The sequence below is a fragment of the Rhipicephalus sanguineus genome, chromosome 3 (genome assembly GCF_013339695.2).
Source record: "Rhipicephalus sanguineus isolate Rsan-2018 chromosome 3, BIME_Rsan_1.4, whole genome shotgun sequence".
NCBI lineage: Eukaryota > Metazoa > Arthropoda > Arachnida > Ixodida > Ixodidae > Rhipicephalus > Rhipicephalus sanguineus.
This window is the reverse complement of record NC_051178.1, coordinates 80,641,309-80,658,352: the sequence shown is the minus strand read 5'-3', so window position 1 is coordinate 80,658,352 and position 17,044 is coordinate 80,641,309. Positions and strand designations below refer to the sequence as shown.

The following is a 17,044-nucleotide window of genomic DNA, read 5'->3' as shown; positions in this document are numbered from 1 at the left end:
GCTTCAGTTAACAGTCGTGCGACCAAGAAACATTCGCTGCATTTTAATTCTGCATACAAACGTTCGATTTGCTGATTATGTAGTTTTTTTACTGTGCATCGTGATCTAACAAGGAATAACGCGGGACAAGTGTCTTAGGGCAAGCAAACGCGGATTTCGAGTGAGGTACATGGCAATGCTCAGAGTAATATGAAATCCTTTTTATGCATACACTTTATAACAAGGCGGCTTTGACTGTTAAGGTGCTAAACTACAAACAGTGAAGTCAAGATTGCGAATGAACAGCTGCTTGCATGCGCACATATACCTAAATGAACTGCTTACGCTTTTTCAAAAACGCCGAGCATCAATGTGCAAGGCGCTCTGCTCTAAAAAATGTATATTTAATATCATTAAAATAGAACAGCGGTCGTGTCTGTTTTTATTAAAATTAAGCGTCAGCTCTTTCATTTACACGGGCTTTCGTGCGCCGGACTAGATGGGCTTTTGTGGTTGAATTATAGTAAACGTATAACGAAATGTGAGACGTTTGGCTTAGTTACTGTCAGTTACTGAACTACTGTTAACTGCGCTATAAAAATGTGAGAAAAGCATAGCTATGTTAAAAATAAACGGACTTGACGAGAGTCTTATTTTTTTAACCCCAGAGAATTCAATGCATTAGAAGTCACGAGTGACTGGCTCTCCAACTGCTGCATGAGTTCTTTGCCAGCAATTGGCACGTCTTTTGAATGTTGTTCGACAGCTCGACGTGGCATCACGCAGGCAATACGGGCAGCCCCTCGACATGCCAATGGCGGTGGTGGTGCAGGAACTCGTGGACGCAACCGCGGCAGGTGTCATGTTCACGTGTGATCCGCTCACGGGAAGCCCGTCGTACATCACGGTGACCGCCAACTACGGTATCGGAGAAGTAAGGGAAGCGCCACATTTTATCTCGTCAGTTTTTCTACATAATTTTAAGTGATTGTTGATTATGTTCTGAATACATTGAAATGGATTAAGTAGATTTGGTTACAGATATTACATATTTCTCGTGGCTGCGAAAATGGTGGTAGGTGGGTACGTACTGGACGCATGAAGTAGCGCGTGTTGCTAATATAAAGTGGTGGCGGGCAAGATGTCTTGACTGTTATGTTGTGTGTACGTGATAACTGATCTAAATAATTTATGTTCCACCTGCTGTACGTGATAATTCATGCACAAGATTTATGTGCCACCTGCTGTCTTCGGAACTTCATATAAGGGGACATTATATTGCCACGTGCGTTTCTTATTATCACTTTTGCTGTATTCGGTTTTCGCCCATAAAGACTGTCAGCAATGCTCAGCTCAAACCGCGACTGATTGTTCGAGAAGCTTCGCGATTATTGTAGATCGTTTTGTTAGGATTGCGCGCAAGACGCGAACACTCGAGCTTATTCTAGAGCATGCGCGACAACCAGCGATAACACTGGTTGTCCACGGAAAAGGCACTACCGCCGCACACCCCGCCTAGAAAGCAAGCCTTGAATGTGCTGGAAGACCAGGTCACCATTCCCCCTCGCTCCAGAGTCATCATTTCCGTCAGCACTCAGAAACCAGCAGACCTGGAAGGCGTCGTTGAAGGCGACGAGCACCACTGGATTAGCCGCAAGATTTGCGTCGTAAGAGCAAGAGTAGCAGAGCTGTGGGCAGGGAAAGCATCATTTATGTTCATGAATTTCAGCAACGAGTACAAGCACCTGAGCCAAGGCACGACGGTCGCCTACACCGAAGAAATCGTAGAAGCCAGCAATACTTTCGGCCTCACCGATTCTACCGAGCCTACTCCGATGAGTAAAGCTCCGGAACCAGCTTTCGACGTCAATCCCAGCCTTTCGAAGCACAAACAAGAACAGCTCAAAACCTGCTCTTGTAATACAAGGACTGCTTTTCGTCGTCGTCAAGAATTCCGCAGACCCCCGTGGCAAAACATCGCATCATAACAGAGGAAAGTGCCAGACCACTCCGTCAGTGCCCGTACAGAGTTTCGACGCGAGAACGCGAGGCCGTGAGGAAACAGGTCGAAGAAATGCTACGCGACGACATCATCCAGCCGTCGAAGAGTCCGTGGGCGTCCCCCGTGGTTCTAGTGAAGAAGAAGGATGGGACTCTACGTTTTTGCGTCGATTATCGTCGCCTGAACAAAGTCATGAAGAAGGACGTGTATCCCCTTCCCCGGATAGACGACACCCTGGATCGATTACACAACGCAAAGTACTTTTCTTCGATGAAGACAGCAGCCGGCGTGTTCAAGATGAAACTGTTTATTTGGCCGAACTTGTGGCCGGGAAATGAAAAGTCAAACTACAGCAATACACGCTGTGCACTGATAGCGGTGAACAAGGCGTCGACCGTCTAAGAACTGACAAGCGGTGAAGCGCGTCGGCATTTATACATGTTCCGTCGAGTATGCCAGCGTTATCGCTGGTTGTCGCGCATGCTCTAGAATAAGCTCGAGTGTTCGCGTCTTGCGCGCAATCTTAACAAAACGATCTACAATAATCGCGAAGCTTCTCGATCAATGAGGCGCGGTTTGAGCTGAGCGTTGCTGACAGTCTTTGTGGGCGAAAACCGAATACAGCACAAGTGATAATAAGAAACGCACGTGGCAATATTTTGTATTTTGTGGCGCAATATTGGAGTTTCATAGAGTTATTATTCACACTGTATAAAGCAGATGCTGCGTATTTGGTATGTTCTGGTGTAACTGGGAGAACGCCATTTATCTGTAACTTTTGGACCCCGTCTGATCAATGTTCGCCCACATCAAGAGGTAAGAAGTTGCCGCCGTCCTATTTGTGCGTTAACATCTCCTTATATCATGTCACTAAAAAAAAGGGGGGGGGGAGGATAGCGGGCTGCGCTTGAATTTTTATTGTCCGGCGTAATTTTTGCAGCAGCAGCCTTCTTGACGACGTGTGACGTTCGGGGACTTAATAACGTTAATGAAAGTCTCGTTGCAAGGCCATGAAACTGGAAACCGCAAAGATATTTTTTATTCGCATCTCTTCAGAATGAGCCAGATTGAGAAAGTAAAACTGGCCAAAAGTGGACTAAAATGCGATACGCACCTTGGCTTGTTTCAGTTTAAAAATATTTGTAATCAAAGCTATTTAGAGTACGACAACGAATTAAGATGAGTCAGATCTTGCACTCTTATGATTCAAAGTGGGTCCGATCCACTAAATCAATGGGCGCACTCTGCTAACATGGCATGAAAAAAGAAACAAAACAACAACAATATAGCCACCTTCCGTCCAATTCCCGTTTGATGCAGTCGCCTTGCTTTTGTACCAATGGGACGCACTTCAAGTAGATTCCAGCTTGGATGACTCTCCCATCGGCTCTCTCTAGGTTTATGCTTCCTGCTCCAGAGGAAATGAATACGTCCAATTCGCATGGCGCCAACACTGAGAGAGAAAAAAATTATACTTTACTTATCATCGGCCTGTCACGACCGTACTGCTAAATTTTGTTTACATATTCGGCACATCAGCGCATAGGACAACGTTTGTACAATGCCGCATCGTATCATATAGCGCTGACTCCCCTGCTCTCCTGCTTCCTGTCTCTCCCATTTGCCCTTTTGCCGACGAGAAATGAGCAGAGGCAGGCAGGACACACCCCTCTCCAAGCCTACTTTTTCCTCTTTCTCTTGATTAAACCTCGTCTCCTTGTTATTGGCGATATCTAATACACTTGCTGGTGCGCAGTCGGTCGTCTCGGCATCGGCAGACCCGGACACCTTCGTCCTTAAGAAGACGGGAGCAGAGAAAGTTACCATAGAGTCAAGGCAAATAGGTCATAAGTCCGTCTACACAGCCATTTCCGGTGAGTACTAAGGCCGAGAGAATTGTAAGTAACTAGGTGATAATTGTAGTAACTAGGTACTAAGTAGGTTTCACAACAGTGCTCTACGCTTTTATCATAGTTCTAGGAATGAGGATTTGCATAAAGAGTAGCTATAAATGTGTTCTGGTATAAACAGGGTCACCTAACCTAAGAACCTCCTGGCATCATCCCGTTCGTTTTATTTCTTTCAAAGCATAGATAGTGGTATTACATAAAGTGTACTGCATCAGGCGCCATTCCTGATTTCTCGAAGCTGAGACCACCTTCAGTACCCCCGCCTTAGAAGGGCGCGGTCATGGGCTCCCTTAGCGCAGTCTTGGCGTGTTAATGTCAACTGCAGCGATGTGAGGAAAAAATATATATATTCGTTCTCGTATTCGTGACCTTGAACAGCATATCACTAAGGGTAATTTCTCACGGTGCGCGACTTCGACGGAGGCAGCAGTCCGCGTGTTCAAGATGAAACTATTTATTTGGCCGAACTTGTGGCCGGGAAAAAGAAACTGCAGCAATTCACTCTGTACACTGATAGCGGCGAACAGAGCGTCGGCCGTCGATAAACTGAACCACGGCAAGGCGTGTAGGCATTTATACATGCGGCATCGAACATTCAAGCCTTATCGCTGGTGGCCCTGTTTGTTCGAGAATGAACTCAGCTGTTCGCGTTTGCGCACTCAAGCCTAACAGACGATCCTAAAATAATCTCGAATGTTTCCAGACATTCTGGCGCGGTTTGCGCAAGACAGCAGCTACACATGCAATGGGTCGGTAACATAAAACATAGAAAGAAAGGAGCGCGTGTGCCAATATTAAGGCATTAATTTTGTCTCTTGAAATTTTTGTCGACTTCGCTGACGGATTGATTGATTGATTGATTGATTGATTGATTGATTGATTGATTGATTGATTGATTGGTTGATTGATTGATTGATTGATTGATTGATTGATTGATTGATTGATTGATTGATTGATTGATTGATTGATTGATTGATGATTGATTGATTGATTGATTGGTGAAAATTAACATGTTACAGCAACGCCGGCACAGAGACACACTGTTTTTGATGGTTCGCGAAAGGCTTAAACCACGGAGAGTTAGCCTGCATTCGAAATGTTTAACGCACAAGTTCACGGAAGTTTTTGCATGTTGTCCCGATGAGACCCGCGACTTCGCACTCAGCAGCCGACCGCACTGAACTACTCTGGCGGCTTTGGAGAAGTCTAAATTCCTCGATATCTGTAGGCCCTAGAAGCTCCTCCACCGTTTGCGGCACCGTATACTTAAAGCTGCGTAACAACGTTAACATTCTTGCTGTAATAGCGCACAGGGATACAGCAAGCGCGTCTTCACCACCTCAGATCAGCCGGTCTTCATCCCGGTCGTCATCGTGACCTACAAAGAGGGATAGATTGACCATTCCACCGATCATTATTAGGTAATCTGCACGAAACTAACTTGTTCATTCGTGCGTGCCGGGCCTCTTGTGCTGCTAGCAATGCCACGCCTGAGGGCAATCTTATTAATAAAGCAAAAAAAAAAGAACATTCCGGCTAGTTCTAGAATCATTAACAGTGTAGATCATGTTCCAATGTTGAAACAAGCCACCAATTTATATGGCAACGAATGTGTTTTCTGCCACTCTACGACGGCAAGCTTGGTTGCCGCCTCTAAATAACTTCAGAAGTGGTAAGAGTTGTTATTACTCCGTTTCTGTAGTGGGTATTACGTGCTCACACAAGCATTTTCATGACGTCTACTCACCGCGTCGCCTCACATTTCATTACAGAGAATGGTGAGGTAGCTACTGTTCCACTGAGTTCGGAGATGGCCCAGAGCGTCTGCATGAACGACAAAGACATCGAGGAATTGGCTGTTATTGGCGTGCAGGTAATGCCGTGGTTTTACGCTCCGGTTTGTGTTGTATTAGTTTCGTTCAATCCGCAACGCACTTTATTATGTGCAGGAGATTTCGTTACTGTCTTCAACACCCTAAAGATTGCACACGGAAGTCAAATCTTTAAAGTTGTGCAACTAGATGTAGCAGGGCGAAGGTCCCTTCTCTGCAGGATTATAAATCGTCATTAAGCTTGTCACTAAAGTTTGGTGGTTAGCGTAAAACTATAGCTCGTGCTGGCGCGTGCTGGCAGTGCCCCGCGGTGGTATATTAGTTCCGGTGCTCGGCTACTGGCCCGCAGGTCGATCCCGGCTGCGGCGGTCGCATTTTGATGGAGGCGAAATGGTTGAAGCGCGTGTAGTGTGCGTTGTGAGTGGGCGTTCTATTAAGACCAGACGGTCGAAATTTTCGGAGCCCTCCACTGTGGTGTGCGTCATAATCATATCGTGGTTGCGGGACGTAAAGCGCCAGATTTCATTATTATTATTATTATTATTATTAGTAGTAGTATTATTATTATTACTATTATTATTATTATTATTATTATTATTATTATTATTATTATTATTATTATTATTATTATTATTATTATTATTATTATTATTATTATTATTATTATTATTATATAGTCCCGCACCATGGCTTCCAGTCGGGATGCATGCTTGCTATGCTCCTGCCCGTTTTTCGGTAAGCAGCAGTTCTTCCGCTGTGAAAGTTGTTCTAAACGTGTTCATGCGAAGTGTGTAACCTGGCCTGATGAAGAACTGCAACTTCTGAAGTCTGGATCGCGCTCATTTTGCTGCAATTTATGTGATCTGAGCAGTTGTTCTGGTAAGCCTAACGAAGACAACTCGGCGGCGTTCAGCGATGAGCACTGCAGCTCTCAAACCGGTTCCCTCTCCACGTGTGCCCCTCCGGGTGGTGAGGGTGTTGATGGTGACCTCGCCGGGCTGCGCCGCCTCCTCCTCGACGCGTTGGAGGGAATCTCGTTCCTCAGCGACGAGGTATCCCAACTACGCGAAGAAAACGAGCGCCTCCGTAAGGATCATTCCCGCGGTGTTGAACAACAAGCCCGTGTGGTCGCCTCCCTTCGTGCAGAGGTCCGCTTCCTACGTGAGGAGCTGACGCGCCGCACGGCCGCCGTGTCAGTGAAGGCACCTGTGATCCCTCCAGAGCAGGTGACCGTTGGCCGATCTGTGACCTCCAAGCAAGCTGCGTACTCTGAACAACCTCTGTCCAAAATTCTTTCATCTTCGAATTCGCCGCCAGGTGACGTAGACACGTCCGAGCGTGTCAGTGTGATGCCTGCGACAGCCTCTTCTGCAGCGGTAACAGAGGGTGTAAGAAAGAAGAAACCCGCCTCGTTTGGAGCATTGAAGACATCCACTATATCTGTAGCTCAGCGGCCACAACGGCCACAACGGCCACAACGGCCAAAGGCCATTTTTGTTACGAAGCTGAGCCCGGACACCACTGCTGCTGACATCAAAAAACATATTGCTTCATTCGATATGTCTCCCATTTCCTGCCGGCGACTTCAAACAAGATTCCAGTCATATTCTTCATTCTATATCGAAGTTGACGAGGACACGCTACAACGCCTGAATGACCCTTCGATGTGGCCCCTCGGATGCCTCTTCAAGCCATTTCGTGGGGAGCTGCGCAATGACATGCTTCATCCCTCTGAGCTAGTGCCTGGAAGCGAAAGTGCCGTGTAACGTAGACATATTCTACCAAAATGCTCGGGGTCTGCGTACCAAGACACTCGAGTTTTTCTCTAATGTTCTTTCGTCTTCTTTTCCTATTATCGCTATTTCTGAAACCTGGCTCGGCACTGAAATTCCCTCATCGGACTTTTTTCCCCCGACCTACACCACCTTCCGCCGTGACCGAGATTTCAGTGAAACCAAACAGAAAGGCGGTGGCGTGCTGATTGCCATTGACAATTCACTGAAATCCGTTAGACGGAAAGACCTAGAAACTATCGAAGAATCGATCTGGCTAGAAATCAACCTTGAGCGCCGTGAAAAATTGTTTATTGGATGCTTCTGTTTACCGCCCAGCATTTCCCCTGCCTCGTTTCACGATGTCATGTCTTCTATTGAACTTGTGATATCTTCTCATAGTGGGCACAGAATTATTGTTCTTGGGGATTTCAATGCGCCTGGAATTGACTGGAGCACGCTTACCTTTTCTCATTACAATCATTTCACAGAGAAAAAGTGCAGCCTGCTCTTCTACTTTCTGGCGTTTAATTCCCTAGTGCAACATAATTCAGTCGTCAATTCCAGTGGCAACGTCTTAGACCTGTGTGTGTCAAACGATCAACCCCTTGAAGTTTCCCGCTCCAACATCTCTCTTGTACGTCCGGACAAATTCCACCCACCACTTAACGTAAGATTATCTGCATCAGCCGAAACAACGAGCTACAGCAGTTACGTAAACAAATCTCCAAGATTTTCGTTCAAGCGAGGTGATTACACGGGCCTCTATCATCACTTGTCCACCGTTCAGTGGTCACAGGTTATTGACGAACCTAATGTTGATGACCAGGTTGATCGGTTTACGGAGCTTGTACTGAGCAGCATGCTTAATTTTATTCCCCAGTATACACCTAAACAACGTAAATACACCCACTGGTTCTCATCTGAACTTATCAGTGCACTGAAGCATAAAGATCACGCACACAGGAAATCTAAATGTTCTCCATCCAGCGAGTGGAAGGAAGAGTTCAGCTTTTTTCGAACTCTCTCTAAACGCCTATATAAACGGGATCATAGTTCGTACATTGAATTCTTAGAAAAAAGCGCCTCTGACAGGCCGGCTGAGTTTTGGAAGTATGTACGTAAACGGTCTAGCAAAAGCGGAGAGTCCTTCAGACTACTAGACTCAAATGGGGTAGAAGTGCATGCCGTCGCTGACTGTTTTGCCACACATTTCTCATCCGTTTATAAGGCCTCAGACTCCAGCACTGATATCAGACAACAGCCCAAGGCAGTTAGATCATCCAGTGCTTTGTCGCTGGATGAAAATCTTATCAGCGAATGCATTAAGCGCTTAAAACCATCCTTATCATGTGGCCCAGATGGCATCCCCTCCGCCATACTAAAAGCATATGGTACTATATTTGTCCCAGTACTGACTACGATATTTAATAACTGCCTGGACACTCCACATTTCCTAGCATGTGGAAAACTGCTCGTGTTTTCCCAGTATTTAAGTCGGGCTCTAAGACAGATGTTTCTAATTATCGCCCGATTTCTCTACTATGTGCCACATCAAAGATCTTCGAACTGGCTCTTCACAAAATATTGTCTTTTAGTGTGAAAAACTCATTGATTCCAAATCAACATGGTTTTCTTGCTGGCCGCTCAACTACCACAAATCTTGCTAGTTTCATGACGCAGATCTCCACACCTATTTCTCAGAGAGGACAGGTTGACGTACTCTACTGTGACCTGAGCAAGGCTTTTGACGTAGTCAGCCACACACTGATTGTGGTTAAACTTGCGAACTTTGACGTTGACTTGTCGATTGTGAATCTCTTGCACAGCTATCTGCTCAATAGATCTTGTTATGTTGCCGTGAATGGCCAAACCTCTTCTTTGTATAAAGTGACTAGTGGGGTCCCTCAAGGGTCGGTATTAGGCCCACTCCTATTTTTAATTTACGTTAATGATGTTTCTTTTGCCATCCGTAATTCTTCTTTCCTCTTGTATGCCGATGACATCAAGATATTTAAGGAAATTCATTCAGTTAACGACTGTCGCTTGTTGCAGTCAGATTTGTGTTCTTTTTCCGAATGGTGCAACGGCAATAACCTTTCTCTAAATACCTCAAAGACAAAATTCATGTCTATCACTCGCAAAACATCTAGCGTGTCATTTCAATACTTTGTCAATTCTGTGCCGTTATGCAAGGTTTATGAAATCAGTGATCTTGGTGTTATTGTTGACAGCGCGTTAAACTTTTCTTCTCACGTTAAGCGTGCTGCTATGCGGGGCCTTCGTTCTCTCGGATGTGTTTGTAGAATATCTCGAGAATTCAGGTCTCCCATGGCCCTACACAAATTGTACACGGCAATATGTCTTCCGCAACTTGAGTATGCGTCCGTGATATGGAATGGCATTGCTCAATCCAGCGGTAACACCATTGAACGAGTCCAGAAAAAATTCCTCAGCATATATAACCATCGCTTTGCTAAAAATGACTCTGGATCTCGTTCAAGTACTGCTGAATCATTATCACTGCCATCACTTCACTGCCGACGAAATCGTTCTGATCTCTTATTTCTCTACAAGCTAGTCCACGGTATCATATCCTGCCCTGTACTTCTCAATTGTGTTAATTTTCGAATTCCGCGTAAGTTAACCAGAGAGAACAGACCGTTTCATGTACCCGCCTGCTTCTTCCAACACTACCGTTCACAGAATACAAAGTCTTTATAATATTAATTTTCTTGATCTTGACGTCTTTCATAGTCCACAATCATTGTTTTTATCCGAGCTTTGCACTGTTTTGACATAGTATGGCACAATGTACAAAGTCTTCCCTTCTCCGTCTTTCCGCATAGTTGTATATATGTGCAATCTAATTTTTTATTCCCCTTCAATATTTCTCATATTGTCTTATTTTACTCCTCCCCTTTTGTGTTCATTTCTCTTTGTCTACGTGTTTTTGCTCTTTTTATTTCTGAAGACTGTCTGTATTGTATTGTTTATTTTTATTGATTTTTTTTTTGCGTGCGCCTGCACAAAGACCTCACGGTTGTTCCTGGGCACGTTAAATAAATGATTGATTGATTGATTGATTGATTGATTGATTGATTGATTGATTGATTGATTGAATATTATTATTATTATTATTATTATTATTATTATTCCCGCACCATGGCTCCCAGTCGGGATGCATGCTTGCTATGCTCCTGCCCGTTTTTCGGTAAGCAGCAGTTTTTCCGCTGTGAAAGTTGCTCTAAACGCGTTCATGCGAAATGTGTAACCTGGCCTGATGAAGAGCTGCAACTCCTGAAGTCTGGATCGCGCTCATTTTGCTGCAATTTATGTGATCTGAGCCGTGCTTCTGGTAAGCCTAGCGAAAGCAACTCGTCGGGGTGCAGCGGTGAGCATTGCAGTTCTCAAACCGGTTCCCTCTCCACGTGTACCCCTCCGGGTGACGAACTCGGCGGGCTGCGCCGCCTCCTCCTCGACGCATTGGAGGGAATCTCGTTCCTCAGCGACGAGGTATCCCAACTACGCGAAGACAACGAGCGGCTCCGTAAGGATCATTCCCGCGGTGTTGAACAACAAACTCGCGTGGTCGCATCCCTTCGTGCAGAGGTCCGCTTCCTGCGTGAGGAGCTGACGCGCCGCACGGCCGCCGTGGCAGTGAAGGCACCTGTGAAACCCCCAGCGCACGTGACCGTTGACCCGTCTGTGACCTCCAAGCAACCTGCGTTCTCCGAACAACCCCTCTCCAAAATTCTTTCATCTTCGACTTCGCCGCCAGCTGACGTAGACACGTCGGAGCGTGTCAGTGTGATGCCTGTGACAGCCTCTTCTGCAGCGGTGACTGAGGGTGAAAGAAAGAAGAAACCCGCCTCGTTTGGAGTTATGAAAACATCCACTATATCTGTAGCTCAACGGCCACAAAGGCCACAATGGCCAAAGGCCATTTTTGTTACGAAGCTGAGCCCGGACACCACTACTGCTGACATTAAGAAACATATTGCTTCATTGGATCTGTCTCCCATCTCCTGCCGGCGACTTCAAACAAAGTTCCAGTCATATTCTTCATTCTATATTGAAGTTGACGAGGAAACACTACAACGCCTGAATGACCCTTCGATGTGGCCCCTCGGATGCCTCTTCAAGCCATTTCGTGGGGAGCTGCGCGATGACATGCTTCATCCCTCTGAGATAGTGACTGGAATCCAAAGTGCCGTGTGACGTAGACATATTCTACCAAAATGCTCGGGGTCTGCGTACCAAGACACTCGAGTTTTTCTCTAATGTTCTTTCGTCTGCTTTTCCTATTATTGCTATCTCTGAAACCTGGCTCGGCACTGAAATTCCCTCATCGGACTTTTTTCCCCCGACCTACACCACCTTCCGCCGTGACCGAGATTTCAGTGAAACCAAACAGAAAGGCGGTGGCGTGCTGATTGCCATTGACAATTCACTGAAATCCGTTAGACGGAAAGACCTAGAAACTATCGAAGAATCGATCTGGCTAGAAATCAACCTTGAGCGCCGTGAAAAATTGTTGATTGGATGCTTCTATTTACCGCCCAGCATTTCCCCTGCCTCGTTTCACGATGTCATGTCTTCTATTGAACTTGTGATATCTTCTCATAGTGGGCACAGAATTATTGTTCTTGGGGATTTCAATGCACCTGGAATTGACTGGAGCACGCTTACCTTTTCTCATTACAATCATTTCACAGAGAAAAAGTGCAGCCTGCTCTTGGACTTTCTGGCGTTTAATTCCCTAGTGCAACATAATTCAGTCGTCAATTCCAGTGGCAACATCTTAGACCTGTGTGTGTCAAACGATCAACCCCTTGAAGTTTCCCGCTCCAACGTCTCTCTTGTACGTCCGGACAAATTCCACCCACCACTTAACGTAAGATTATCTGCATCAGCCGAAACAACGAGCTACAGCAGTTACGTAAACAAATCTCCAAGATTTGCGTTCAGGCGAGGTGATTACACGGGCCTCTATCATCACTTGTCCACCGTTGACTGGTCACAGGTTACTGACAAACCGAATGTTGATGACCAGGTTGATCAGTTTGCGGAGCTTGTACTGAGCAGCATGCGTAATTTTATTCCCCAATACACACATAAACAACGTAAATATCCCCACTGGTTCTCATCTGAACTTATCAGTGCACTGAAGCATAAAGATCGCGCACACAGGAAATCTAAATGTTCTCCATCGAGCGAGTGGAAGGAAGAGTTCAGCTTTTTTCGAACTCTCGCTAAACGCCTATATAAACGGGATCATAGTTCGTATATTGAATTCTTAGAAAAAAGCGCTTCTGACAGGCCAGCTGAGTTTTGGAAGTATGTACGTAAACGGTCCAGCAAAAGCGGAGAGTCTTTCAGACTACTAGACTCAAATGGGGTAGAAGTGCATGCCGTCGCTGACTGTTTTGCCGCACATTTCTCATCCGTTTATAAGGCCTCAGACTCTAGCACTGATATCAGACAGCCTAAGGCAGTTCGCTCACCCAGTGCTTTGTCGCTGGATGAAAATCTTATCTGCGAATGCATTAAGTGCTTAAAACCATCCTTATCATGTGGCCCAGATGGCATCCCCTCCGCCATACTAAAAGCTTATAGTAGTATATTTGTACCAGTACTGACTACGATATTTAATAACTGCCTGGACACTTCCACATTTCCTAGCATGTGGAAAACTGCTCGTGTTTTCCCAGTATTTAAGTCGGGCTCTAAAACAGATGTTTCTAATTATCGCCCGATTTCTCTACTATGTGCCACATCAAAGATCTTCGAGCTGGCTCTTCACAAAATATTGTCTTTTAGTGTTAAAAGCTCATTGATTCCTAATCAACATGGTTTTCTCGCTGGCCGCTCAACTACCACAAATCTTGCTAGTTTCATGACGCAGATCTCCACACCTATTTCTCAGAGAGGACAGGTTGACGTACTCTACTGTGACCTGAGCAAGGCTTTTGACGTAGTCAGCCACACACTGATTATGGTTAAACTTGCGCAATTTGATGTTGACTTGTCGGTTGTGAATCTCCTGCAGAGCTATCTGCTCAATAGATATTGTTATGTAGCGGTAAATGGCCAAACGTCTTCTTGGTATAAAATGACTAGTGGGGTCCCTCAAGGGTCAGTATTAGGCCCACTCCTATTTTTAATTTACGTTAATGATGTTTCTTTTGCCATTCGTAATTCTTCTTTCCTCTTGTATGCCGATGACATCAAGATTTTTAAGGAAATTCATTCAGTTAACGACTGTCGCTTGCTGCAGTCAGATTTGCGCTCTTTTTCCGAATGGTGCAACGCTAATAACCTTTCTCTGAATGCCTCGAAGACAAAATTCATGTCTATCACTCGCAAAACATCTAGCGTGTCATTTCAATACTCTGTCAATTCTGTGTCCTTGTGCAAGGTTTATGAGATCAGTGATCTTGGTGTTGTTGTTGATAGCACGTTAAACTTTTCTGCTCACGCTAAGCGTGTTGCTTTGCGGGGTCTTCGCACCCTAGGCTGTGTTTGCAGATTGTCTAGAGAATTCCGTTCTCCTATGCCCTTCCGAAAATTGTACACCGCGCTATGTCTTCCTCAACTGGAGTATGCGTCCGTGATATGGAATGGCATTGCTCAATCCAGCGGTAACACCATTGAACGAGTCCAGAAAAAATTCCTTAGCATATATAACCATCGCTTTGCTAAAAAATCTCGTTCAAATACTGCTGAATTATTATCATTGCCATCACTTCACTGCCGACGAAATCGTTCTGATCTCTTGTTTCTTTACAAGCTAGTCCACGGTATCATATCCTGCCCTGTACTTCTCAATTGTGTTAATTTTCGAATTCCGCGTAAGTTAACCAGAGAGAACAGACCGTTTCATGTACCCGCCTGCTTCTTCCAACACTCTACCGTTCACAGAATACAAAGTCTCTATAATGTTAATTTTCTCGATCTTGACATTTTTCATAGTCCACAATCATTGTTTTTATCCGAGCTTTGCACTGTTTTGACATAGTATGGCACAATGTACAAAGTCTTCCCTTCTCCGTCTTTCCGCATAGTTGTATATATGCAATCTAATTTTTCATTCCCCTTCAATATTTCTCGTGTTGTCTTATTTTACTCCTCCCCTTTTGTGTTCATTTCTCTTTGTCTACGTGTATTTGCTCTTTTTATTTCTGAAGACTGTCTGTATTGTATAGTTTATTTTTATTGTTTCTTTTTGCGTGCGCCTGCACAAAGACCTTACGGTTGTTCCTGGGCACGTTAAATAAATGATTGATTGATTGATTGATTGATTATTATTATTATTATTATTATTATTATTATTATTATTATTATTATTATTATTATTATTATTATTATTATTGATGAAAGCATTACCTGTTTGCTTTACCTTCCTTTTTTTTGCCTCAGCTGATCGAATCATTGCGCAAACGGTTTCCTATCAGGCAAGCCGTTAGCTAGACGAAAATAGCTCGGAAACGTTACGCGCGCGTTTTCATCTACACCCGCGTTATTCTCTGCTGGCGTTTCCCGTCTTTTCGGCACGATTCGTGACGCCATGTCTGCTCACGTGATGCCATGAGGAAACAGGCTCCCGATTGATCCATATACGAGGGATATCAGCTGTGAATAGGTGGATAGCAAAACGACGCATCATCTGCTACAGCACTTCCGGTTCACGGAACCGTCAAGGCTCAGCTCTTTGCTGCTTCAAGTGGTGTGCGGTTCAGTGTAATCGGGGAGGAGGCAAGATAACTGGCAACAACCGCGTCGCAGAAAGTACGTGTTTTCTCCCCGATTACACTAAACGGCGCACACCTTGAAACAGCGAAGAGCTAGGCATCGAACCGGAAGACGTCCATTTTGCTATCCACCTATTGCCTCCTACTCTGCTTTGCCATGCAGTCGCACGCCCGTCCTGGCCTGTCTCGCATGATTTTCGCGCGCGATCAACTGGTTTCACTTCGTTTCGTGCGTTTTCGACTTCACAAGTGGGGATAACAGCCTGTAGCCGAAAAGCGAAAAATCCTGATAGGCATAGCGCTCAGTGCTGACGTTGCGCACGTGCTTTAGAAAGAAAACATTGGCCGCGTATCTGCGTGCTTCGCTGCAAATGTCGTCTAAAGACGATAGAAGAGGCGCTGCGTGAGATATGGACGCCATCTGGCAATACGTCGTGAAACATGAGTGCTGGGTTGCGGGCTAATAGTCCCGGCGAAGCAGCAGGCGAAGACCGGCGGTGACCAACGCGACTGGCGGGGACGCCAGCCAGCCCGAACACGCGGTTTGGCGCGAAGCGCTGAAGCAGAAGAAACGTCCGCACTCAACGAGTACTCTCCACACATTCTTTTATTTAACGTCACCTGGGTAAAACAGGAATGCCAGAGCGGAGCCCCATTGCATTCGTACAGTGCAATATAGAACCGAAACCGAAACACAACAATGAGCTCGTGCAGAGGGCACGGAGGAAGGCAAGTTCCAGCACAGTCGCATTTTCAGCGCAGCTTAAGAAACTGGGGTCTTTAGAATTACGTATGTATGCATTTTCTATTAAAGGAACACCCCACCTAATACTTACCTAGTGATGTTGCGCCTCAGATATGCGTAATGTTTGCTTTTTGATCGACAATGTACACAAGTATGAACCTAGTCAGCCGTTCAAGATGGCTGGCCCTTGGGCAAGTGGTTCAACTTTGGCCGAGTGACTGAATCGAGTGACGTGCCGACAAACAGAAAGACAGACGGACAGACGGACCAAAATTTCTCCGTTTAAGTATCCCAAGAAAGACTATCGTCTTTAATAAGCAGTGAGGACGAGATAACGCCTGTAGGAAGGGTGAAGGCGAGAAAGGCACTCTCGTCTTTGAACGCGCTGTGCTTTAGGGGCACTTTAACGTGCAAAGTCGCCCACGTGGGATAGTGGATTGCGCCGATTAACGTCGCGATTCCCAGCCCGCGAGCTGTACAGCACCCCGACTGCTTCTCTCCGCTCCGGTTGCGTGTTGTCTTAGTGGAGGATGCTCTCCTTTCGGAGTGCAGAGGCCTTCAAGTTGCGGGATTGACGTGTTTTTTGTGTGAGGCCTGGGAGGTGAAAAATTCCAACCAACTGGAACCTATCAGCTTCATTGTAAAAAGTTGTTTACTCTCCATGACGGTAAGATGAAGCTATGATCTCATGGGTAAGAGGCCCGAACAACAGAAGTTGTTCCTTATCACGGAACAGAAAGTAGCTGTTGGGTTGAGATCACGTAGCCGCATTGGGATACAGTCTAGTGGGAATGTAAATGAAAAAAGGAGGCGGTAAATGTTTTCGCAAATATTTTACCGTCGTGAGTACATTTAGAATTTACAGCAGCATGCATGTCGTGCTTCAACGTGACTCCATGCTTCCTTGCACACTTCTTCACACAGATTGAGAAGACGTACACGATACCTCAGGACATCGAATGGGCTTTCAGCGACGGAAAATTCTTCATGCTACAGGTGAAGAATCACTCGATCCTCACATTGAGCCAAGTTTGGGGGAGCAGTGCACAC

At 45.5% G+C, this 17,044-nt stretch overlaps 1 protein-coding gene across 1 annotated transcript in view; it reads left to right on the top strand.

Moving 5' to 3' along the window:
* LOC119385613 (uncharacterized phosphotransferase YvkC) overlaps positions 1-17,044 on the top strand; it is a 156,698-nt gene that overhangs the window by 43,173 nt on the left and 96,481 nt on the right. The window contains exons 16-19 of the mRNA XM_049414037.1: positions 766-913; positions 3,738-3,855; positions 5,664-5,764; positions 16,919-16,990. Coding sequence (XP_049269994.1) covers positions 766-913; positions 3,738-3,855; positions 5,664-5,764; positions 16,919-16,990 — 439 coding nt within the window. The remainder of the gene's footprint in view (positions 1-765; positions 914-3,737; positions 3,856-5,663; positions 5,765-16,918; positions 16,991-17,044) is intronic.